Source organism: Trachypithecus francoisi, unplaced genomic scaffold (assembly GCF_009764315.1).
Source record: "Trachypithecus francoisi isolate TF-2019V2 unplaced genomic scaffold, Tfra_2.0 Lachesis_group11, whole genome shotgun sequence".
Classification (NCBI taxonomy): domain Eukaryota; kingdom Metazoa; phylum Chordata; class Mammalia; order Primates; family Cercopithecidae; genus Trachypithecus; species Trachypithecus francoisi.
In genome coordinates this window covers 112683913-112710845 of record NW_022681456.1, presented here as the reverse complement: position 1 = coordinate 112710845, position 26933 = coordinate 112683913, and the positions used below count along the sequence as shown (strand labels likewise).

The window sequence follows — 26933 nt, the reverse complement described above, 5'->3', positions numbered from 1 at the left end:
ATTCAGGTGATCCACCCACCTCAGCCTTCCAAAGTGCTGGGATTACAGACTTGAGCCACCACATCAGGCCCACATCTCTAATCCTTAAGGAATCCTCAGACAAATGGAGAAGACAAGTAACAAGTAAATAAACAATTATAAAACCTTATGATAGATGCCATAATGCATGCATGCAGAGGGTGTTACGGAAAACAGCAAAGCTACGAAAAGAAGCACAGCTAACCTAGCCTAGGAAAATGCTTTCAAAAAGACATGATTCCTAAGTCTTGAAAAGTGAGTCAAAATGCAATAGGCAGGTAAGGCTGAAAGAATGTTCTAGTTACTGGAAGAGCATACGCAATTCGTGGAGGTGAGTCATGGTTCGAGAAGGATCCTAGTTCCATATGGTTGTAGAACAGGGTGAAAGGCTAGAATTGGTAAGAGATAGGACTATGCAAGTAGGCCAAGGCCTACCCAAGAAAGTAGTCAAGAGACACAAATAAATATTATGTATGCATGATAACATTAGCACTGTAGCAAAATCTCTCTGGTCAACTTGTGGAGAATAGATATGGAGGACTGAGACAGGCTACCTGAAACCATCAGGAAGCCAAAGAAATAGACCTGATGACAGGTAGTAAATTCCTGATACAGGACAGCATCAAAGTAGGTCAGATCAAGAGAATGGAGAGGGAAAAAACATTTAGGAATAGAATCAGCAGAATTTAAAGTTGGTCTGGATGTGGGACATGAAGGAGATGTGGAAGATGAGAATGACTCCCAATTTTCTTGTCTGAGCAGAGTGGAAGAATGGGGTCATTTGCTGACATTTAAATAAGAGTAGAAGTAGATTTGATTAGGAAGGGATGTTCAAGCTTTTAATATTTTAAGTTTGACAGAATGGTGATTAAGGAGGTAAGGATGCTCAGTGAGCTAAAATATGCTTTTAGATTCTCAAAATGAGGTCCAATTAAAGACTTGAGCATTGTTAGTGGTGAGACTGTGAATGTTTATGTAACAGAACCCAAGGAGAATAGTTTGAGACAAGGTTTAAGGAAAGACTTTAGCTAACATAAATATCTTAAGAGAAAGCAGAGAAAGAGGAAGCCACAAATAAAAATGACAATCACTTGGAAGGCAGGGGGTAAAAGGAGAATCCAGTCCCAGAGCACACAAAAGCGATGTGTGTAGAAATGGAAGGGATCTTCAAAGTGGCTGATTTGCCATTTCTTTTTACCAGATCAACTACAAAAAGGATGCCAATATTATAATAGCATTGTAAAGTGAAGTCAGTGGTTAATACTATGCCAGACCTTGAAGGAGCATTAACAATCCAGTGTTGTAGGCAATTGCTGCCTATCCACTAAATGCTTCTACATCAGAGTCACAAACTCCTTAACAGACCATGCAAAAGTCAGCTACATACTTCACAGGCACTGTTTCCTGCAAAGATCAGGATCTTTCTAGTCCTGTTCATCTTTGCTATACGTTCCACATTAATTTCTGGAAAAAGCTCTCAATCCTCCCATTCTCAGCTGAGATAAAGTGGCTAGGGCCTGAAGTAGACGTGGAGCATAGTTTCCCAAATCCTGTGGTATTACGACGGTGGAAAAAGGAGCTGAGCTAGGAAGAGTCGCAGGAGAAGCACATTCTGGAGACCCCAGCATTTCCTGCACTCTAACAGCCAGGTCATGGGGAGCAGGGGAGCGCCCAGCAGCTGGCAGAGCTTCACTAAGGAATGACGTGCCGGCCAGGGACAGAAACGTAAGCCCAGCAGCTGGCAGAGCTTCACTAAGTAATGACGTGCTGGCCACGACAGAAACGTAAGCCCAGCAGCTGGCAGAGCTTCACTAAGTAATGACGTGCTGGCCAGGGACAGAAACGTAAGTGCTTACAAAATTCCTGTAGGATCTGAGATGATTTATACAGTTCTGGGAGTAACTAGTTAAATGGAAAGAGGGACCAATGAAACCGTACCCACTCTATTGATTTGCAAGCAACAAGTATAGTTACAGCCTAAAACAGAATTGCTCATAAGTAAGTGGAGAGAAAAAGCAACTAGAGGTTTTTCAAAAGATTTGGTGACATTTTAAAAAGAAAATAAACATAGCACTTAGGTTAGAGAGGAATAAGAAAGACGTTTTGAAAAGTCTTTACTAATGGAAACAAATCTTAGACAACTGCTTTTATGCTCCATAAGGTTTTACAGGATGTAATAAAATAAAAGGTAAAATAAGAAGACAAGAGTCTGGAGGAAGGGCACTAGGTGGGATACAAACAGAAATAAAAAGGAAGCAATATGAGGTCAACCGCAGTGGGGCAGGAGGACTAATAATGCAGGATAAAAAAAATCATTTCTACATTAAAATCAGTAAAGAACAAAATCAAATGCAGACTTTGAATCATCAACATAAAGAAAAAATGTTAAAAGCTCTCCCAACATGCCGAGGAAAAGGGAGTATGTTAAAGTTGACACAAATTAATAGACACAGAAGACAGATACTAGAGAAAGACATATGGGTAATTTTTCTTTTTAAGTAATCAAATGATATTCACAGGCATATGGGGTGGGAGGAAATCCTGACCTACAAAAGCCTAATCGTGGAGACTGAGGAAAAGACAAGGGCTCCTAAAATGTTCAGGTAAAATTCATCAAAGGCAAGAAAAAGTAACACGCCCACAAGGTAATTAGTGGGCTGAACTGAGACCTGTATCTCACAATATTAAATGCCTAAACACAATGGAATCATCTAAGTAGAACTTGGAGAGGAGAAGGTTTTAGGCTCAATATGTCTATTCACAGGCAGATAATCATTCACGTAAAATTGAAACAGGAAGACATTTTTCAGGTATAGAAGGATACTGAAATACTACCCACATATAGTACCTACAAAGATTAACAGAAATATAAAAGAAATTAAAGCAAATCAGTGGAATTCAAAATACTAATGTACACTATCTAGTTTATATAATAACCAAAAAATATAAAAGAAAAATTATTAATCTTACCCTTATTGTAAGTGTAATTGGCATACTCTCTTTTATGTTACTTGGGTTAAAGTATGATTCACTCTCTCTTAAGAAATGTGGTTTCAAAATATATCCAGAACCACCATTATCCAAAAATTTCCCATTTTGCAGATCCATAGGCAGACCAGGGGTCTGAAAATTTAAAGCCACTGTAAGAAAGAAGTTTTGACATTGTCAGGTAATAGAGAATACAAATAAAGGAACACAAACCATTTACTGAAATTTAATCACGGATTCTATATCCCCAAATGTTCTATGAGCAAGCATCATTAGCCTAATAATTCATGATTTTTAAAACTCTTTCTCCTGCCATGTCTATATTAAGGTATATTGATGAGTTCCAAAGTTTAATCTGTAAATAAATTACTACACAGCTTTGAGTAAAGAAATCAAAATGGTATCCAGTATAGATTATAGAATAACAATGTTCATGTCAGGTAACACTTAAGAAATATCAGAACAGGCCGGGCGCGGTGGCTCAAGCCTGTAATCCCAGCACTTTGGGAGGCCGAGATGGGCGGATCACGAGGTCAGGAGATCGAGACCATCCTGGCTAATACGGTGAAACCCCGTCTCTACTTAAAAATACAAAAAAAAAAAAAAAAAAACCTAGCCGGGCGACGAGGCGGGCGCCTGTAGTCCCAGCTACTCGGGAGGCTGAGGCAGGAGAATGGCATAAACCCGGGAGGCGGAGCTTGCAGTGAGCTGAGATCCGGCCACTGCACTCCAGCCTGGGTGGCAGAGCAAGACTCCGTCTCAAAAAAAAAAAAAAAAAAAAAAAAAAATCAGAACAAAGAGTATCAGTGCATTAAATGCAAGAGGTAAAGACACCAACTATGTCACACATTTTCAAGTCCATGAGATGCTGTTGTCACTTGAGGAGAAAGTGAGAAACAGGCAAAGCAATAATTGTCGTTAAAATATGGAAGCTCCTCGACATAGGCTGGTAAATAGCCACCGTAGCGAGTGCCAAACTCTGCCCTCCACCCAGCCCCAATATCCCCACTCCTCCTCACACCTACAGGCCTTGCCACAATCCGGTAGAAGAAGGGTAACACCTGGTACTTTCTGACGGGTTAGTGCAGTGCTGTCCTAGCTGTGCAGTTTGGAATAAGGGTCTGGTGAGGGCAAATAACCAGGTTATGCAATCTTATTCACTTTTCAATACTGTGAATGTAGAAGCTCATGTAAAGTGTAAATGATAGAGGTCACTTGATTTGAAGAGGCCTTGAGCATATCTCAAGCAAAGGAATTTGATCTTCAATGTCCATTTGGTTTTCCTTGTTGCCTTCCTCCACTTCACATGCCTCATATTAACTCCTCATGAATTTAACCACCATTCCCCCGAGCAATCACCAAGATTTACCCCGCTTCAACCCAGATAGGAATGACTTCAACTCTTAAAACACATGACTCACCATTAGTGCCTGACCCCAAAACCCCCAGACCAAAAAATCTTTTACAGAAAGCCCTTTTCACGAGTTTTCATACATTCATAAAATAAATTCATTTTATGTTACTTTTGCAAACAACTCAATATCCTATATAACATACCCATTTGACAACCTATATTCCAAAATTCTTGGGGATTAAAATTAGAAGAGTCTGCTCTTGTTGCTTTGGGATATATTCTGGTAATGAACCTCCTGGTGTGAAAAATAAACTCATGGACTGAAAAAGAATTATTAAAACATTGTGAAAGAATTCAAATAAATTAAATAAGCCACTATTTCTTATATATATATATATATATATATATCTCATATAACTCTATAATAGTTTCAATAATTTTGGTATGTATTGTCTTGGCAAAAATTTGCAATTCATGAATATCAAAATAAATCCATGCCTTTATGTTTACAGTATAATTCACTATTATTTAGATGTTAGTAACAATTTTATCATAAAATTTATGTACACTGATCATTCAAGGAAAAAATTGATTTATATAATTTTTACATCCAAATTATTTCACTTTGTTGTAAGAATACATAAAACTCCAAAATATAATCCATTCATTTTTCAAAACAAAAGCAGCATTTTCCCTCATTATTTTTCCATTTTGATTTTCACAGTAGGACAGAATCACATCAAAGTCACACAAAGCTATATGATTCCAGCTAAATTAATCCAATTAATCCTACTGAACATTTCACAGGTTCTCAGGATTGAAAGGCACCCCAAAGTTGTCCAGTTCAACTTCCAATCCCTTCACTCCAGCATCTTCCCCAAAGTTTATTCAATCTGTGTTTACATCTCTCCATTGAAAAACTTTCAGTGCTTTTAATTATTTCAAATGTTGTTCTTACTGGGATAATCTCTATGTACTTGAAGTATACACACAAACAAGAACAAACATACACACACAGTCTGTACAGAATCTGTACACAGTTTCTGTACATATTCTTTGTGTTTCTTCTTGTCTATATAATATTTTAGTCACCTGAGATTCAAACTAACTTAAACCCTTTACTATTTGGCACCTTCTTCAAATTTTTGAACACAGATTTCATGCTTCTCCAAGGTTCTTCTTTTTTCATTAAACAGATCCTCTTTCTGCAACCATTCCTGCTGATATAGTGACCCATCATGGGAGAATGCCTTTTGTTTATGGCTCACTTCATTTGCTAATCCAACTAGAATAGAATCACCTCTCCCCTCACCCTAAATACTATTATTTAGGAAGCACTGTCAAATTAAAAATTACAGTTAATTTTATCAATATTTATTTTCAAAAGTTACACATTCCTTGAGAGAAAATTTATTTTGAAACCATGTGGGTATAAATGCAGCATAGGTGTCCAAGTATCATGCTGCCTTATCTAGTCCTAACAGATGTCTGTCCTTAGGCAAAACACACACTCTTCTGAGTCTTAATGTTTCTCATTTACAAAGTAATAAATGTGAATGATGACTAAGGTCTCATAACATAATATGATTTTGCTATTTCTGAGATTATCCTTTAGAAATTAAACGTTTGTTATTACAAATGCAGTTCATGTTTACTGTAAAACAGGAGGACATCAAAGAATAAAACCATATGTCATCATTCAATTGATAACCACTGATAACTCCTTGATATATATCTTCCCATTCTTTTGTATGTGTGTAATTTTTAGTTGAATGATAATGTTTGTTCCCTTTCACAAACCGCTATTTTTATTTAGTAAAATAATGTGAACATCATTTCATTTCAGTAATATTCATCTACAACATTATTTTTAATTTTTATTATGTTTATAATAATAATTGGCATCCTTGAAGTTAAACCTTTGCTGACATCATTATTTACTATTAACATTGATTATTTACTATTAAACAAGAAAAATGCTCTATACCCCTTCAAAGAAATGGTAATGCTATACTTTGACTCTACTCAGAACTATCCAATTCCTTTCCAAAATGTTTGCAAGTATTTAATATGATGAGAGTAATAAAATTATAAGTTATTTATGCTGTGCCCACAGGTCCTGTCCTCATGAACAACAACAAAAATTCAATAATTTAAAGGAACAGAGACCAGTAAAGCATGTCATTCAAACTCTCTTAACCATACCTTACAGTAAGAAACACATTTTACAATCCAACACACATGCACCATGCACAATTGCTTCATAAAACCATATTTATTATTACTGCTTGCAATACCCTTCTATTCTATTCTATTCTACTCCATTCCATTCCATTCCATCCCATTCCATTCTACTCTACACTACTCTATCCTATTCTGTTCTATTCTATTATTTAACTGTAGTCCAGACCTACTGAATTAATTTTTGGTTACAACACACAGGTTAAAAAAGGAAAAGAGCCTCTAAAAAATCCAGGATCTCTCTAATAGATAGTTAGAGAATATTAACTAAAGTATACTTCAAAATCTTTGGGTATCTATGACCAGCCCAATAAGGTTAATCATTAAATCTCTCAGAATCTGCAATCCCAAATAGTCAGCAATTTTTCTCAAGTCAATTGCGGGTGCTTATTTTCCTTCTGTGGTATTTCTACACAAGATGGTAGATTGCATTTTTTTAACTTTTAATTTTTGGGGGTACATAGATAAATATATTTATGGAGTACATGAGATATTTGGATACAGACATACAATGTCTAGTAATACATCAGGGTAAGTGGTGTATCCATCACCCCAAGCATTTATCCTTTGTGTAACAAACAGTCCAATTATACTCTTTTAGTTATTTTTAAATGTACTATAAACTATTGTTGACTGTGATCACCTGTTGCACTATCAAATACTATGTCTTATTTATTCTATCCAACTATAGCTTTGTATCCATTATTGTCCCTACTTCCCCCATACCCCTACTACTAAAAACAATTGCCATTTTTTGAGAATTAGCAGAGTCACCTGGCTGTTAAGTTAGTTGCTCATTCCCTTTTAAGTTGGGACATTCCCCACATAATGAGTCTTCTTCCCATTCTCTTTCTCAGGCCCCGTTTTACTTTGGGCACTGCCAAACCACCTCAGTTTTAGAATTAGGGGCAGTGAAAAGAAGATGCAGAGACAGATGGCACCTCTGAAGGTGTGCAGTGGGGCGTGCATATTCTGCACAGCCATCTGGTAGTCCAGCCTGGGCGCCATTTCTTCTCCTTTCACCATAGACATAGAGCCTCCAAGTCTGATTAACCCCACCCTCTTCAATGCCTATTAAATCCACAAAGTTCATCCTGTCTCCGCTCTCACTGCCATATATCTTTGTTACCACCTTCCTGCCTGCAGTCTCATCCTTTGGCTGCTATCAGAGGTATCGTTTGGAAATACAGTGGATCATGCCGCTCCTGAGAGTTCAATTTTCTCCTGCTCACCTTCACTTCCAGGACAAAGTTCAAGCCTTCTAATTTGGCTCTGCCTCCCTCTGCAGCCCTGCCACTGCTCTCCTATACAAACTGCTCACCACAGTCCCCCAGCCCTCAACAAATGTGGCCACATCGGACATTCTCAATCAAAATGTCATGGCTTAGGAAAGTTAATTAATGGCTAAGTTCTGTGAAATAAAACTTAATGAGACCTGAGGTATGTAACCCCATTCTAAATTATGTTAAATATGTTGAAATTTTATGAGAATATACATTTTATAAATATCACTGAACAATCTTAACACCCTAGCAGTGACTCTAACTCATTTAAACATTTCGTCTATTTGAGTCACAAAAATTTACCTCTCAATTTTGAAAGTTTTCGGGCTTGTGTCTCCCCAATAGAATTATTTTCATTAAATTGCTGATACAATCTTGAATGTTGAAAGCTTTTGAACTTCTCAGCTTTAGTATAAATGACAAGATCAGATAAGGCCAGAGCAATTTTTAGCTTCCTGGTCTAAAAAGAAAATGCAGTAATTTTACATTTTTATGCTAATCATTGGGAAAAAAATCTTTTTCTAGTAAAGAAAATACACTTTCAAATAAATGATTTTCATCTTTTCATAAGATTATCTCCTCAAACACCATTTGGATTAACTTAATGTGATTATTTTTGGGAACAAAAATATTTAATGTGAATATAAGCTAGTTTAAATTTAAAAATCATGATCAATGTAATAAGTATTGAGGACCACAATTATTACTGTTTATTTTTTCCTAAAGATCTCAGTGTATTCCCATGAATTTTATAAACTTAGGAATTTTCGTCATGAATAAATTTATACTGAAATGACTTCTATTACATAGTGAACATTTGCCATTTCACAACCTGGCATCTATTTCTTTTACACTTCTTTTTAGCCATTTCCCAAGTTTTGTTTTGGGAAAACATTTCTTGCTCATGCTCAATCCAAGTATGAGTCACGCAGATTGGGCCAGCTAAACAGAGCTGTGCATTCCCCTAGCAACCGTAATTGGTTCAGGGATGTGCGCATAACCAGATCAGAGCCAACGTACAAAAAAAAAAAAAAAAAAAAAAATTGCTTGCTCTGCCAAGAGATAGGCATTCCACTGGATTTGAAGCTGAAATGATATAAAGCTGAATCCTTGCAATAGCCATGCACCAACACAGAGAAAGTGGGAGCAAAGCTGGAGAAAGAACTGAAGTTCTGCTGACTTTATGTGAGACACTATATCAAGTCATTTTTGAAATTAAAATCCCTTTCACCGAACTTTTCATCTATGTAAGTCAATTAATTAATTATCATTTTATTTAAACCAGCTGGATTGGTTTTGTGTCACATGCAACCTAATATATTTTATTTCATCATGCTAATGTGTGTACATATAACACTATGTATTATAAACATTGAATCTTGTCTTTGCCTTTACTTGAGAACAGGGAAATTATGTTGTGTATCTCTGCATCTGTTGCACTTTGCACAAAGCCTGCTTCATAATAATGCATAATATTTATCAACTATAGACAATTTTTTTTTAATTTTTTTGAAACAGGATCTCATTCTGTTGCTCAGGCTGGAGTGCAATGGCGCCATCTCAGCTCACTGCAACCTCCGCCTCCCAGGTTCAAGCAATTCTCCTGCTTCAGCGTCCCAAGTAGCTGGAACTACAGGCATGTGCCACCATGCCTGGCTAATTTTTGTATTTTTAGTAGAGATGGGGTTTCACCATGTTGGCCAGGCTGATCTCAAACTCCTGACCTCATATGATCCGTGCACCTCGGCCTCCCAAAGTGCTGGGATTACAGGCATGAGCCACCCACCATGCTCAGCCTAGAGAAAAAAAAAATTTTAAGTAGCTAACATAGGAAAAGAGACAATTTAAAAAATTCATCTTCCACCATCAATGTTTTCAAAGTAAATTGTAAATGATAGACTAGAGTTTTTATAAGAAGGAAAATGATTTTTCTCCAGAATTTAAAAAAATTCTCCACCAAGAATAAAATTAGAAAACTTTCCACTCATTTGTAAGATTTTCACAAAGCACCACCTCACCTTCTTTTTCTTGAAAAGCATTACTCCAGGTAACTTTTTTACCCCTGTTTCCTTGTCTTGATTGTCTCCTAAAACAGATTCGAATATTTCTGATTCTTTGAATTTCTCCTCCTCCTCCTCCTCCTCCAGATCTGCCACTTCTTCTTCCCATTCCTCCACCTTACCACGCTTATCAGAACCTTTTCTTTCATGGGTTTCCTTTAAGGTTCCTATTTTCTTATTTTTAACTAAAACTTTGAATTTTAGTGCCTAAGGAAACAATTTGAGAGATAACAATCACACATTTACAAGTCAATTTGCATTGTAACAGTCATTGAAAAGTGTTTCACTATATTTCCAATTAGCCTACAGTAAAAAGATATGTAAGAACTCCATTTTTTCCCATACCCCTATTCACACCTCAGTAAAGGAATGAATACAGTGATACAATGCTATTGATTGTAATTCACCAAAAAATAAGCCTGTTATGATTGAGACTTACCATATGCCATTTCTTTTATATTTCACAAGTTGGTACTGTTCCAAAAATTTGAAATATGTGAAAAGTATATATATAAATACTTACCATGATATTGCAATTAAAATGTTACAACTTCTGGTAGTAAGTGCTTCAGCTCATCATTTTCTTATCCAACATTAAAAAGTATTGAATGAAATCAGGTATATTAAAATGTCTATCATAAGTGTCTGGCATCTAGTATAGACTAAATTCAAGATTTGTAATAAAGACTCTTCAAATTTCTTCTGTATTACACATAAGCATCATTAACTTAATATTTTCTGTCCATCAAATTTAGAAGCATAGCAAAATTTACCATCAGTGTCACTTGTGCTTAATCCAAAGATTTCTGGTTCCATTCTTTCACTTGGCTATGATTCGGGTTTAATCTTTGATGCCATGTTTCCAGCACTTTGCAAAATTCTTTACTATTTCTTTTCTGCCACAATTGAACACATTGAGTCTGTGGGCATTCTTATGCAGCAAAAGAACTGTGGTCTTTCCAAATTTCCTTAATTTAGCAAGTACATTTAAGTGCCGGCTCTGTTATATACACTGCTGAAATCTGGGTTATAAAGTCAAGTCCTTTTCTCCAAGGAGCTTTGATTTTCCTTTCCATTTTGTCATCCTCAGGTATCCATTCAAATTATTCCATCATCTCGGGTCTTCCCTCTTTCAGAATGACCCTTATAATACTCTCTACTGCAGAGTCTACCAAATGCACTCTGCAATCCTGTGCATTAAGAATATTATCAGAAGCACTTGGGAAAGGGACACATTCCTAGGATCTGCTTCAAAATGAGGGAACCAGAATCTTGAATTGTGGGCTGGAATTGGGCCTCCTTAACAATTCTCTAGGCAATTATTTTACACACAAGGACTGAATATTGTAGCATAAGGTAATTTTTTTTTTTTTTTTTGAGACGGAGTCTCACTCTGTCACCCAGGATGGAGTGTAGTGACATGATCTCAGCTCACTGCAACCTCCACCTCCCAGGTTCAAGAGATTCTCCTGCCTCAGCCTCCTGAGTAGCTGGGATTACACGGTAACTTTAATTCTTCATTTACTCATTGAAAAGCACCTCCCTGCTTTAGTATGGAGCTAAAATTTGAATGAAAGCTATGTACGGGAATGCTAGAAAAATAGATTCATATATAATAGGAAGTGGGATTCTCTTCCAAGAAAGTTTAAAATTATTGTAAGTTCCAGAATTGGGCTATAATTCGGGTTTAATCTTTGATGCCATGTTTCCAGCACTTTGCAAAATTCTTTACTATTTCTTTTCTGCCACAATTGAACACACTGAGGCTGTAGGCATTCTTACGCGGCAGAAGAACCGTGGTCTTTCCATTTATCACACTATTCGTTTTTTTCTGTCTCAGTTCTATCATCAGCCCTATATTTCTTGTCACTGGTGTCACAACACTTTCACTTGAAAATTTTTCACTGATTTAAATAAAATGTTAAAAGAAGTAAAATTTGAGGATCTTCCAAATTTATTATGCCAAGGAGAAAAGTTCAGCCCTGGAAACTTAGTCATGTAATACAGCTGTTTTTCTTCAATGGTGCATGACCATTGCTTTCTGACCTTTGTGTTGAGATGTTATGCATTGACCAGACTCCCCATTCTTTATTCAAACCTAGACTAAATGACATTAGAGATAGAGAACCTTGTGATTACCTCTTTACAATAGAATGTTAAGCAAACTCCTTAGAGTGTAATCAATAGTAGCCAATCAAATCTTAAATCTGTATGTTAACCATTGTATGGAAAATACTGTACTTCTGTTCTGCACCTCTGTTTTTGTCTGTAAAAAACAATTTTCACTGTTTCCCACACCAGGAGCAGTGACTACCATTCTTTGCTGTCTGTGTGTCCCAGAAAGTTACTCTCACACTTTGCACTTGAATAAATTCTTCTGAATCCCGAGCCTTTTGATTATTTTAGGTTGGCAAAAATAATAATAATAAGGAAAATACAGAAGGAAATACTCAAATATTACAAAAATATTGTTATGTCTAGCAAAAATGAAGACATGTCAGAACCAAACTATTTGCAGTTAGACAACACTATTCACCAAAAAGAAAGTTTATTTATAATCTGATGGGGGATAGGGAGAAAGGCCCAGCAAAGAAAACTAAGCAGGAGTGGTCAAAGAGGAACGAGGGAAGGCTAAAGAATGTGGTGTTATAACAGAAAGTGTTTCAGGGAAAGGAAGTGGAGGTCCACAGTATTTAATGTTAATGAGAGGACAACCAGATGAAGACTAGAAGAGGTTCATTAGAATTTATCAGTAAGAAAATATTTGATGAATGTGATGGGAACTTTCCTGTGAAGTAATTAGAAGAGAAAGAGGGACTGAATAGGTTGCAAGGAGTCAAGAAAATGAAAATTTGGGCTGTGAGAGGGAGTAATTTCTTTCTTTTTTTTTTCAACAAGACAGAGTTTCACTCTTGTTGCCCAAGCTGGAGCGCAATAGCTCAATCTTGGCTCACTGTAACCTCCGCCTCCCGGATTCAAGTGATTCTCCTGCCTCAGCCTTCCTAGTAGCTAGGATTACAGGTGGATGCCATGACACCCAGCTAATTTTTGTATTTTTAGTAGAGACAGGGTTTCCCCATGTTGCTCAAGGCTGGTTTTGAACTCCTGACCTCAGGGTATCCGCCCACCTCGGCCTCCCAAGGTGCTGGGATTACAGGCATGAGCCGCCACACCTGGCCATAGAAAGGGAGTAATAAAGAGACAGCCTGAGAGAGAAGTGAAGTCCTGATGGTAGATGTGGACATGATTTTTCAAAGCAAATACTTCAGTATGCTCTAATTAAGATGGAAAGGGTCATAGAGACAGGGAAATTGAAAAGAGTAGATTTTTTAAAGGCGAACCTGCTACCCAGCTGTTGAGATATTGGGTACTGACTCTATTTATAGTCTAGAACTTTTGCCACTTTCTAGAACTTTTGCCTGTGAAACATACTAAATTTCTGGTCCCTAATACTAATTACTTTGATATTGTGGACCCATGGGGTAGGAGACACAATCAAAATGTGGGTTTTACATATGTATACACACACACACACACACACACATATATATATAATATAATTTTTATTGAACATTCATACATTCACTTTAATGTTCATGAGAACATTCCCTAGGCAACATTGCAAAGATAACCTGCTATACATGATCAAAACTAAGCATTTTCATTGGTCTCTAGCCCAGTTTCATGGGCCAATATAATAGTGACATGTTTTCATGGGCTTTTTTCTTAACCTGAGTTTCTCAGAAAAAAATGTTACCTCTGGTGATGGTAGAGTATCAGGAAAATCAGCAAGCGTATCAGAAAGCAAGGACTCTCCAAAAGTCGTCTGCAAATTGTCTGCCATTATTTCTTGTTGGGCAGGGGAGCAGTGATTTTCTAAAGAGAGCACCACTGGGTAGTCAGATGTCTAAAAAAGTAACCATTACTATGGTTATTCATCAAAACTTCTAAATAATTATAATGCAATTAATATAAGTGCTTAATGTATCTTAAAACTTACTTCAAACGTTTAGTACCTTTGCAAAATAAGTATTCTTTAAACTGAAAGTACTTTTGAGTTTGGCAAAACAGAGACCATTAAATCTGTATTAAAAGAAAAATGTATTACTATTTGCACCAAAAGAATAGGAACACCTGAAGCATCCATCAGTGAATATTTATGTAAATAAATTATACTGGCCGGGCTCAGTGGCTCACACCTGTAATCCCTGCACTTTGGGAGGCTGAGGCAGGCAGATCATGAGGTCAGGAGATTGAGACCATCCTGGCTAACGCGGTGAAACCCCATCTCTACTAAAATTATAAAAATTATCCAGGTGTGGTGGTGTGTGCCTGTAATCCCAGCTACTCAGGAGGCTAAGGCAAGAGAATCACTTGAACCCAGGTGATTGCAGTGAGCCGAGGTCGCGCCATTGCAACAATAATAATAATAAATAAATTATACCATATCCATATAAAGGAATGATATAGACCAATTAAGAAGAAGGCAGGATGAGCACAGTGGCTCATACCTGTAATCCCAGCACTTTGGGAGGCTGAGGGAGGTGGATCCCCTGGGGTCAGGAGTTCGAGACCAGGCTGGCCAACATGGCGAAACCCTGTTTCTACTAAAAATGCAAAAAAAAAAAATTAGCTGGGCATGGTGGCAGGTGCCTGTAATCCCAGTTACCTGGGAGGCTGAGCCAGAATTGCTTGAACTGGGAGGTGGAGATTGCAGTGAGTCGAGATTGCACCATTGCACTCCAGCCTGGGTGATGGAATGAGACTCTGTCTCAAAAATAAAAAATAAAAAAAGAAGAAGAAGACAGAGATATCTATACTACTATAGAAAGTTATCTATGGATTTATGAAGAAAAGCAAGTTACCAAAAATTAGCATGCTATATTTTTATTGTTAATATACAAATATTTAGAGAGTTTAAAACATGAAACAACAACATTATTAACACTGATGAGTGGGGGGAAATGTTAATATTCTGCTTTTTCAATTTTAAATTCTGTAATCAAAACTCATTGTTTTAGACATATAAACAAAGATAAAGATATTTCCAGTTTCTAATAGCAAAGGAGTTTTTTTAAGCAAAGGTGGCTCTACAAAGGTATTTTCTGCCCTTTCTCACTGCTGTAACTTCAAAACTTGCCGTAAAATAGGGAACAAAACATCATTGGATCTTATTTAGGATTTTTTTCTTTGTTTTGATTTCATATATACTTATCAGGGCACAAATTTACCAATTTGTAAACAAGCCAGGGAATCACAAGTCTTGCTGCATTTTCACAGCACTCAGAACAGGGTAGATTATTACTATGTCTTTTTAATGTATGAGTGTTTTGCTCTGTGGCTGCTGTGACAAAAATTACTACAAACCTTTGTGGCTTAAAACAACAACATTTATTCTCTCACCGTCTAGTCACCAGAAGTTTGAAATCAGTTTCACTGGTCTGAAATCAAGGTGTTGGTAAGGCTGCACTCCCTTGGAAGGCACTGGGGAAGAATCCTCCTTGTCTCTTCCAGGTTTGGGTGGCTGCCCACATTCCCCGGCTTGTGGCCACATCTCTCTAATCTCTGTCCCTATCTTCCCATTGCCTTCTCCTCTGTTGTATCAAATCTCTCTCTACTTCCTTCTTATAAAAGTTCATATGATGGTGTTTAGGGCCCGCTCAGATAATCCAGAATAATCTCCCCATCTAGAGGTTTTTAACTTCATTACATCTACAAAGACACTTTTTCCAAATAAAACAACATTTACAACTTCCAGGAATTAAAACTTAATATTTTTGGAAGCCCTTATTTGACCTATACAATGACCTTCTCAACTAGAGTGAGTCCACTGACTCACTCTGACCCCAACAGAATAGTGTACAGTTTTTTCCAAATATAATAAATAATTCTGAGACTGGGGCTCAGAATAAAAGCTGGATTCTTCCATGAGGTCCTGATATCACTGATGTCATTTCTCTATGTTCTTGGCTCCATCCTCTGGGAAGATCCGCTTTCTTTTATCTTCCTTGGCCACATTGAAAGTGGATGTTGAGGAGTTTGCTCTCTTGAAAGCCAAGCAATGTTTACTAAAGGCTGTTTTAAGGCTGACCTAAGAGTCATACTTGTGGGTTTTTGGGGATTTTTGGGGCAATTTAAGTCCCTCAAAACTTAGATTTCTTATGTATGTATTCTCATAAGTTCATGCAACTAGACCCAAGGTTTTTTCCTAGTCATAATTATCATCTATTTAATTTCATGTCCTCTTTTTCCAAATGAATAGTGACTACCTTGAGTTGGAAGTCTAAACTTTAATCTGATCTATGCTGCAAAACTAAGTCACTTTGTTCAGCTGGGAAATCTCATTGACTCTCCATTGCTCAAAGCCTTGTTTAAAATCTCAATTCTTGCTCTTTGGGATTTTTTAAATACGTTCTGTTGTGTATACTTAAGGTACACAACATGATGTTATGGGACACACGTAGATAGTGGAAAGGTTATTATAGCGAATCAAATTAACATATCCATCTATCCATCATTTCACATTTACCCTTATTTAAATTTTTATGGCAAGAGCAGCTAAAATCTATTCATTCAGCATGAATACCATACACAGCACAATTTTATTAACTGTAATTCTCATAGGGTACATTAGATGTCTAGACTTTTTCATCCTACATATCTGCTACTTTGTGGCCTCAGACCTACCTGTCTCTATTTTCTTCTCCCTCCCCACACCTCATTCCTGTCAACCACTGTTTTGTTCTCTCTCTCTGTATATTTGAGAGTTGTTTTTTTTTTTAATTCCACATGTAACTGAGATCAGGCATTATTTCTTTCTGTGTCTGGCTTATTTCACTTAACATAATGTCCTTACCCATGTTGTGGTAAATGGAAAGATCTCATTCTTTTTAAAGACTGAGTCATATTCCATTGTATATATCCAATTTTCTTTATCCATTTGTCTGTCAATGAACATTTACGTTGTTTCCATATCATGGCTATTGTGAACAATTCTACAGTGAACATTGCAGCATAAATATCTTTATGAGATGGTTATTTAATTCCCTTTGGGTATGTACCAAGAAGAGGGATTACTGGGTCATATGGTGGCTCTATTTTTTAATTCTTTGGAAACCTCCATGCTGCATTCCCATTGGTGGTACCAATCTACGTTTCCACCATCAGTGTACAGAGTTCCCTTTTCACCACACCCTAATCAACATTTGCTATCCTTTGACTTTTTGATGAGACCTTCTAACATGGTAAGACTGTGAGGTGGTATCTCATAGTAGTTTTGATTCGCATTTCCCTGGTGACTAATAATGTTGCGTGGCCATTTTTATGTCTTCTTTGGAGAAATGCCTATTCAGGTTTTTTTTTCATTTTTTAATCAAGTTTTTTTTCCACTAACGAGTTGTATGAGTTCTTTATAAATTTTGGATATTAATCCCTTATCAGATACATGGTTTGCAAATATTTTTTCCCAATTCATAGGCTGCGCTTTCATTCTGTTGATTGTTTCCTTTGCTGTACAAAAGCTTATTAGTTTGATGTAGTCCCAGTTACCTATTTTTGCTTTTGTGATCTGAGCTTTTGATGTAATATCAAAAAAATAATTGCCAAAGTCAGTGTCTAGGAGATTTTCCCTTATGTTCCCTTCTAGGGTTTTCATAGTTTCTAGTCTTATATGTAAGTTTTTTTTATCCATTTTAACTTGATTTGTTGTGTATGGTGTAAGATAAGGGTCTAATTTCATTCTTTAGCACGCTGAAATTAAGTTTTTTCAGTACCATTTATTGAAGATGCTATCCTTTACCATTTTGTCTTCTTGGTCTCCTTGACAAAAATTAGGTTGACCATATATTCTTAGGTTGATCTCTAGGCTCTCTAATCTGTTCCACTGGTCTATATGTCTGTTATTCTATACAGGACCATGCTGTATTGATTCCTATAGCTTTGAAATATAATTTTAAATCAGAAAGTGTGACACCTCCAACTTTGTTTTTATTAGAATTATTCTGGCTATTTGAAGTCTTTTATAGTCCTTTACAAATTTTAGGACTTTCTTTTTCTATTTATATGAATAATGCCATTGGAATTTTGATAAGGATTGCATTAAATCTGTATACTGTAGCCCAGTATAGTTGCTCACACCTGTAATCCCAGTACTTTGGAAGACCAAGGTGAGAGGATCTTCTGAGGCTGGGACTTTGACACCAGCCTCAACAACGTACCAATACCACACCCCAAGGGAAAAAAACCCTGTGTATTGCTTTAGATAGTATGAACATTTTAACAATATTATTTTATATCTTCTGATTCAGGACCATAGGATATCTTTTCACTTATTTGCGTCTGCAATTTCATCCATGTTTTGTAGTTTTCAGTATACAGATCTTTCACTTCTTTGGTTAAATTTATTCCTATATATGTCATTTTTATACTATTGCAAATGAGATTTTTTTTTTTTTTTTTTGAGACGGAGTCTCGCTCTGTCGCCCGGGCTGGAGTGCAGTGGCCAGATCTCAGCTCACTGCAAGCTCCGCCTCCCGGGTTTATGCCATTCTCCTGCCTCACCCTCCCAAGTAGCTGGGACTACAGGCGCCAGCCACCTCGCCCTGCTAGCTTTTTTGTATTTTTTAGTAGAGACGGGGTTTCACCATGTTAGCCAGGATGGTCTCGATCTCCTGACCTCATGATCCGCCCGTCTCGGCCTCCCAAAGTGCTGGGATTACAGGCTTGAGCCACCGTGCCCGGCCGTAAATGAGATTATTTTCTTAATATCTTTCAATTAGGTCACTGTTTGCGTATAAAAATACTACTGATATAAACATGTTGATCTTGTGTTCTGCAACTTTACTGAATTGATTTATGAGTTCTAACAGGGTTTTCATGTGGAATCGTTGGGCTTTTTTACAGACAGGATTATGTCATCTGCAAATAAAAATAATGTTGCTTCTTTTCTTCCTATTGGAAAGAATAGGAAGTATTGCATTTTGTCTCTTTTTCTGATCTAGTTGCCCATTTCTTGCTTTTTGAAATCTTAGAAGCTATAGGCTTTTCATCTTTGCAAGGCCTTTGAATTTTAAGACTGTCACTGTTTTTTTAAATTCATTTTTCCACTCTGAATTAGGTGACGGAGTTAGCCACGCAAATATTTGGGAAGAGTATTTCATATAAAGGGGGAACAGCAAATACAAAGGCCTTGACATACGTCTGAAAAAGACTAAGGAGTCCAGAATGGCCAAGTGAGCAGGGATGGAGCAGCAGGAGAGTTAAAAGAGGCAATGAAAAACTGACCACTGAGGGCCTTGTGAGTCATTGTACAAATTTTAGCTTTTATTTTGAGTGAGGTCGAAGGCTTTGAGAAGGGGAATGACATAGTCTGACTTACTAAAAATCACTCTGGTTGATATGTTGAGATGAGATTGCAGGCAATAAGAAAAGAAGCAAGAATATCAAAGAAGAGGGCGCTGGGATCATTTGAGTGAAAGGTAATGTTGATTGACTAGAACAGTGACAGTAAGAATGGGCAGAGATAGCTAAATTCAGGATATATTTTAAAACTAAAGCCAAGATGATTTGCTGAAGAATTGATTGAGGGGCTTGAGAGAAGGAGAAGAAGGTTACAGTTGGCAAAAAAGGTTTTGGCTAGAGCATATGAAAGTTGTCATTAATGAGATGGGGAAGATCATGGTGAGAACAGGACTGGAGAAATATCAGGGAGCTCAGTTTTAAACATGTTAAGTTAAATATGCCTATTCATGTCCAAGTGGTAATGTCAAATAGGCAGTTGTGTACATTGGTGTGAGTTTAAGAGAGAGACTGAAGTAGAGATAAATACATATAGAAATAACAGAAACTACATGTTTAGGAGAATCAGTGCCATACTCTCAATGTTTTTACACTAAGATAGAAATTATTCATATATGACATTTGTATCTTTGGAATATTTATTGTGTACTGTATTTTAATATATAGTAGATAAATTTATATAAATTTGTGATTTTAAGTTTATGTTGACAGATTATGTAATGTATTGACATAGGAGAAATTTAAGCATGTTATATTTGTAAATTTAATATATTAGGTACACATTACATAGTTTTAGTACATAGTAAGAATTCTTTTGATTGTAGTAAAATTATACTATAATTGAAGTACTTAAGAAATCAAGTGTGTTAAGTTTACAAAAACAACTTAAAATATCTGAAGGTGCAAATTAGCCACGTTTACAAATGAAACCAGTGCTATTTAGAACTCCTTAACATTGAGGGATTGCAAAAACCTGCTCAATTTATAGGGTAGGATTCATACACGGAGCTTAAATTCTAGGAATAAATATATCTTTGAATCTATAATAAATTAAAAATTATTGAATCCAAAGTAAACTTCTGAACATTTCTTACCATATCAATAGCTGTTATTATAGTCAATAAAATGTTAATTGAAATGATGCATTGTTGACACATTTTATTCTGTCTTGAAAGTAAAAGAGTTGAATATTGGTAAAATATCTACTTATTACCTAGACCAATATTTCTCAAACTTTCCTGCCATCATCCACAATAATAAATATATTTTACATTGTGAAACAATACACACACACACACACACACGAGTAAACAAACATTTCCATGAAACACTTGTACCTTACCAGCTGAACCTAACTTCGATAAATCTACCTTTAACTACCTACAACATGGATTTCACTGCCTACTAATGGATCATAACCCACAATTTGAAATATCATCTAAAATAAGGCTAAGCATTATAGGATTTTGAAGCAAGTAAATTAGAATTGCTTCTGTTTAAATAGCTACAGTTGAAAAAAGATATGTACATACCATGAATGCGTACTTGTGTATAGCTTGGATAACAGTTTTAAACAGAAGTTTGCTGGTGAGTGTGTAGCCATGATATACAACAGGTTCATTTTGTGCTCCATCCCAGCAATCAATCTCCAAACAACGGCATCCCTTCACAAGGGCACTAGCAAAATTTCCGCAAAATAAAATGTTACTCCTGGACCATTAAAAATATATACCAAAGTACTAAAACATTCCAAAGACTATTTGTGATTTTATAATAAATGCATAAATGAGTCCATAAAACTCTATAAAAACTTGTCTTTAGGACAAGCTTTGAATCTCTAGAAATTTACATTATAAAGGAAGACACAGACTGTCTGTGTAGTACAACACTGTGTCTTTCTTTCTAGTCAAATGTTTTACTCTTGTGCTCTCCATACCATGCTTGGTTTTCAGTAAGCAATGAAGATACCTGCTCCATAGTCGTAGCTCTGAAACATCCCTACTCCCAACCCATACAATTTTACTTATGGTGGCATTTACTGTTCAATGCCATACCAATGAAAAGCGATGATGTTCAAAGCCCTCTCGGAATAGTAAAATCTATTAATCAAATCTTATCTAATTCTTTCCTCATGTCAGGCTTTGGGGGAATGAGGTATATGGTAGAAAGGGAAGGATAAAGAAAAGATAAATTGTGATAATGCTTGCTCCCTGGAAACAATGTTGGCTAGACGGTATGGAAACTAGAGGGCCTGGTGAATCAGCAAATAATCCTTCTCTGTCTAACCATTTTACATAAGGCCATCTCTAATTTTAACCCAAGTAAGCACTAGAGAAAATTAAGGTTTATGCCAAGGAAGCCTGGATACTTGCTAATCTATGTCTATTCGACTCACAATTTCACTGGGAGAAAAGTATGACTTGCTTGCCTCAGAATATAAATTCACAGCTTTATCAAAACTGAGGAAAATATATTTCTACTTCTACTGATATCTAAAACTGGGTCTGATTTTTCTGCGTAAAAATATCAGTTTCTTGATTTAAACGTAAATTCTATCTTAGGTTCATTAAATCAGTTGTACCCACTGGGTTTAAATTAATTCTCAGTGTTCATACTACAAGAGAGCAGAGACAGGATGCTTTATTAGCACATATGCTTTTATTTACTCTGTGTCAGTTGAAGCTGATTGCATTCAGATTTTTCACTGACTTTATAATAATGAATATAAGCAAATAGGGATGTCTCAAAATATTCATACCCAGCCCAGAGTAGGCCATTGTATGTCATCATGAAATAGGTCATTTGCCCCAAATTACCAGGAGTTCACTCAAATTTATGATTTATGTATAGATATTGTTTTATTGATTCATGCAAATGTAGATATAGCATTAAGATAATTCTTTAAATTATTTCACAGACACATACACAGAGTTGTATAGTTGTTCCTATTATCTATGAACCTGGCCTGACATGGGTAGTAATATGTGCCAACCACAGACAGGGTCAGCAACAGTAACATGAGGCAATGGTTAGTGCTGGTTCTATAAGAGCAGGGATTGAAATTTCAGCCCATAAAACATGTTTGACATAAACTGACTGTTAGTAAATATTTATTGTATTTATATTAGAAAAAATGAGAGCTGTAACAATGTAAGAAGAAAAGTGGAAGGCAGAAAAATGTGATCTTCTAAAATGCGATCTTGGAAGAGACAAAACTGAATCTGAGAGCTGACTTGAGACACCAGGATCTTAGAATTGATGCATATTAAGAATGAGGTTAAAGAAACTCCCTTGTCATACATAGAGATATTTTTCCATAGAAAGCCAAGTTAACACTTGTTTTCCAATAAGTACATTAAATTACCCCTCTGTCTACAGGCTACTGTTTTCCACTGGGACGATTTTGCCTCAGGAGGGATTTGGCAATGTCTGGAGACATTTTTGGCTGCCACAGCTGGAGATGGGGAAGGTTTGTAACTGGCATCTAGCAGGTAACGGTCACAATGCTACTAAACATTCTGCAATGCACAGGACCGTCCCCAACAACAAAAAATTATCTGACTCAAAAACTGAAAAGTTTGAGAAACCCTGCCATAAGTCATGACAACCTGGAGAAGGGAGTGTGGTCCCAGCACAAAGTACTTATATAAAGTCAGTAGCTTTCCTAAACAGAAGCACAGAGCACCAAATGGGCCACATACGAAAATGAACCTTTTAGATTTAGTTCTTCTTTGGAGATCACATTTAGTCCCTTTCTAGGGAGATGACCCTAGAAGTACTTAGGTAGGAGCATAGCTAAGAATAGATAACACAATTATGACACTAAGCAATGTACTGAATACAGGACTGCCTAAAATATGAGAGAGAGAGCGAGAGAGAGAGAGAGGGAGAGAGAGAGAGAGAGAGAAACCTTATATACCCCCTTGAGAATAATAGAGATAAAAGACAGAAGAAACCTGATGAGGAAGTAAGGCATTAGAGAAGAAGAAAATTAGTAAATCTCATCTATCTTGGAGGCTTCACCAACCAGTCAAATTTTCATTAAGAAAAATTAAATTCTTAATAAATTCTTTTGGGGTGTTTGGGGTTTTTTGTTTGTTTGTTTGTTTTTGTTTTTGTTTTTCAGAGACAGAGTCTCGCTCTGTCGCCCAGGCTGGAGTGCAGTGACGCGATCTCGGCTCACTGCAAGCTCCACCTCCCGGGTTCACGCCATTCTCCTGCCTCAGCCTCCCGAGTAGCTGGGACTACAGGTGCCTGACACCTTGCCCGGCTAATTTTTTGTATTTTTAGTAGAGACAGATTTCACCGTGTTAGCTAGGATAGGGTTTTTTAATTTTGCTGGGTTTTGTTTTATGCGTCTGGGTTTTTTTTGTTTTTGTTTTTGTTTTTAAGATGGGGTCTCTTTCTGTCACCCAGACTACAGTGCAACCTCAAAGTCCTAGGCGCAAGTAATCATCCCACTTCAGCCTCCCAGGTAGCTGGGACTACAGACACATGCTACCACACTTGGGTCATTTGCTTTGGTTTTTTTGTTTGTTTGCTTGTTTAAGTGCACAATGCTTTATTTAGGCATGTGGTAATGCACTATAATGTACAACTTCAGAGTTTTGTTAACTAATTGTCTTTGTATTGGAGAAATGGACCTAGAATACTCATAGAGAAATCTTGTCTGGCCCATGGATACTCTGGGCAAATAAGGTGGTCACCTAATCCTTGGCAGAAGTTCTAAATTTGGCTACATTTGTAGAATTGCAGATGAATATATTTCTTGGCTTATGGATTTATTTATGTATTTAGATTTTAGGTTGGAGAAGAAGCAATATTTATTTGTAAAGTTTCTTAATTTCTATGGAAGAATGTTTGCTTTCCTGACTCGTATTTGATTATGACAGTAAATTGTCTTGCCTATTTTATCAACACAGAGTATGAGTTCTCTGGAATGCTGCCAGAGAACAATCTTGAGCTTTCTACTTGGGTGGTGTGGGGAAAAAACCAGCAAGAACTATATTGTGAAAGAAAACTTTTCATAAATAATATTTGCTCTTGCTACTTCTTTAGATAGTTTTAATTTTATCTATGGATGAGGCCAACCTTTAAAAACTGCATATTCAGACTAGATGGTTTGGTGCCCCGCAAAAATGTTTTCAGTGATTGCACAATGTCATGCCAACCACTTACATGCAGAGGCATATAAGAGAAAGTTTTATCTTCTCTAACGGTGACGTTGAGGACACTACACTATTTCACTTTGATCCTCCTTTTTAGAAACAAATGGAGAAAATTGTTCTCTCATTCACTACTGTTTTTCATGATCATTGTAAACCTCATTGTAATCCTGTTTCTCTCTTGACTTTGACTGCTAGGAAACTTACAGGTGATATTCTCCAGGCATTCTAGAATTTGTACAGAACTACAGAACTTTGTGGTATGAAATTTCCACTCTTAACTTTATTTCATCTATTTATCTTTAAATTTCCTTCAAATACTTCCTATAAACTATCAAGGTATAAAATATTATAATTTTTATTGTAATTCCTTTAGATTGTGTAATGTTACCATTTTCTATTTGAAGTTGAATTTTAACTGGTAATAAAATAAATTTAAGAATCTTTTGGTACATTAAAATATTGAATGCTATACAGCAGTAATATTATTTTTCCTTTTGTAAATATGAGGAAATTGAGATACACAATGGTTATGTCTGTCACAAAATTAACAGATGAGGGAAAGGGAAGAAATATGAGCACTAGTAACTTAAACATTGATATTTAAACACTATATTATGCCACTAGTCATAAGGAAAAATATTATGAAATACTTTCATTCTAAGCATGTATCTTCCAAAGGTGGATAAAGAAACAGAGAAAAGTACAATTAAATTTAAATGCAAATTTGCAGTTGGATGAAACTTTTTCTTGCAATGTAAAAGTAATTATATATATTTCTAAATAAAACTGCTTTAATATTTATATTTTCTCTCTTTAAATAATTAAAATAACAAAAAATGAACAGAAATTCCTGTAATGAAGTTATATCTATAAATTGGGCTATCTTTACAGAATTCTAAATGAATACATTTCCAAATTTGTGAATTTATGTCTTTACTTAGATTTGAAATTAGAGAAGCAGCAATATTTAGTTGTATGTTTGCTGTTATCTTGGAATTATAAGATATCTTTTCTATTGATGGTTTTACCTTAAGTAATACTATCTAATCATTTGGTTTTAAATATCCCACATATGCTGATGACTTCCAATTCTGCTTTTCCAGTCTGATAACTTCTGAATTCCACACACATATACCCAACTGACTATCTGATCAGCCATTTGGTAACTAATTGGTACCTCAAACTTAACATGGAAACCACAGAACCCTTGCATGTCGCCTCACACCCTACAATGGACTTCTCTCTTGGGCTTCAATATCTCAGCCAACAGTTTCACTGTAATTTGGTTATTGGGATGAAAATCTTGATTCCTCTCTTTCCCTCATATCTCTCTTCAAATCACCTGGTAAGTCATGTTGGCTCTGCCTCCTAAAATGGTCCCCAATATATAATGGTTCAACTTACAATTTTTCAACATTATGATAGTGCAAAGAAAATATGCACTCAGTGGAAATCACACTTCGAATTTTGAATATTGGTCATTTCCCAAGCTAGCAATATGCTGTATGAGATACTCCATCGCAAGATGCTGAGCAGCAGCTGTGAGCTACAGATCCTACTCAGCCACATGATCACAAGAGTAAGTAACCAAGACTCTACAGTGTCCTGTGTTGCCAGTTTTGGGGGTGCTTTTAGAGAGGGGATATGATTTAGCCTCACTGTAAGCTAGTGTAAGTGTTTTAAAGTAAGCTAGGTTAACCTATAATGCTTGGTAGGTTAGATGTACTAAATGCATTTTCAACTTAAGATATTTTCAAGTATTGGGATGTAATCACTTTGTAAGTCGAGAAGCATCTGTCTCTCAAATTCAACCACTTATCATCTCAGCTGCTGGCTCATGAGTTCACCACCACCGATATCACCTTCACTGCTACATCATCTTCCCAAATCATAGTCTACCTCCACTCTGGCCCCATCAGTCATTCCTCCACATTACTGAATAGATCAAATTATGACACTATCTTAAGAAAAATCCTTCCCAGTGCAGCTATAATAAAATCTATTCTCCTCTCCATGCTCTACAAGATCCTCATTAACTGACTCTACCTACCTCCTCAAACTCACCTCCCTTCATTCACCATTGACTTGTCTCCAGCAGCATTTGCCATTTTTCTCTCAATTAAACATGCCAAGCACTTGCTCTGTTTAACATGACCTTCCTACTAATCTCTCTAAGGCTTCCTGTATCATCACTCATGCCACAACTATTTCATTTCACCTCTTCAGAAGACTTTTCTGACAACTTTACCCTAAGTAACACCCTCCACCTCACAGTCACTTTCCATCACATTACCTTAGTTCATCTTCCCCGTATGATTCATTCATCCTTGAAAACATTTTTTTACCTGGTTATTATCTGTCTATCTGCTTGTACACAGATATATGTAGCAGCTTTGAAAATCTCATTCACCACTGTATCTGAGCTGACTAAACTGAAGTCTGCTGTTAACAGTATGATAGATACATTGTTAGGTATAAAATCAGCAATGCAACGCAGATTATTTTTAATCTATGTAAACTACTG

General features: G+C 36.4%; 1 protein-coding gene across 11 annotated transcripts in view; it reads right to left on the bottom strand.

Moving 5' to 3' along the window:
* Positions 1-26933, bottom strand: part of PLCZ1 (phospholipase C zeta 1) — a 53413-nt gene that overhangs the window by 7375 nt on the left and 19105 nt on the right. For 6 of the 11 annotated variants that reach the window (XR_004440002.1, XR_004440001.1, XM_033222733.1 and 3 more), the window contains 6 exons: positions 20774-20918; positions 13702-13851; positions 9903-10151; positions 8188-8344; positions 4564-4680; positions 2989-3158 (listed from right to left, as the gene is read on the bottom strand). Coding sequence is in view for 9 of the 11 variants with exons in the window: in XM_033222733.1 (XP_033078624.1) it covers positions 2989-3158; positions 4564-4680; positions 8188-8344; positions 9903-10151; positions 13702-13851; positions 20774-20918 (988 nt within the window). In the remaining 2 variants the exon portion in view is untranslated. The remainder of the gene's footprint in view (positions 1-2988; positions 3159-4563; positions 4681-8187; positions 8345-9902; positions 10152-13701; positions 13852-20773; positions 20919-26933) is intronic. The other 5 variants (XM_033222736.1, XM_033222741.1, XM_033222739.1 and 2 more) reach the window with 4 other exon arrangements.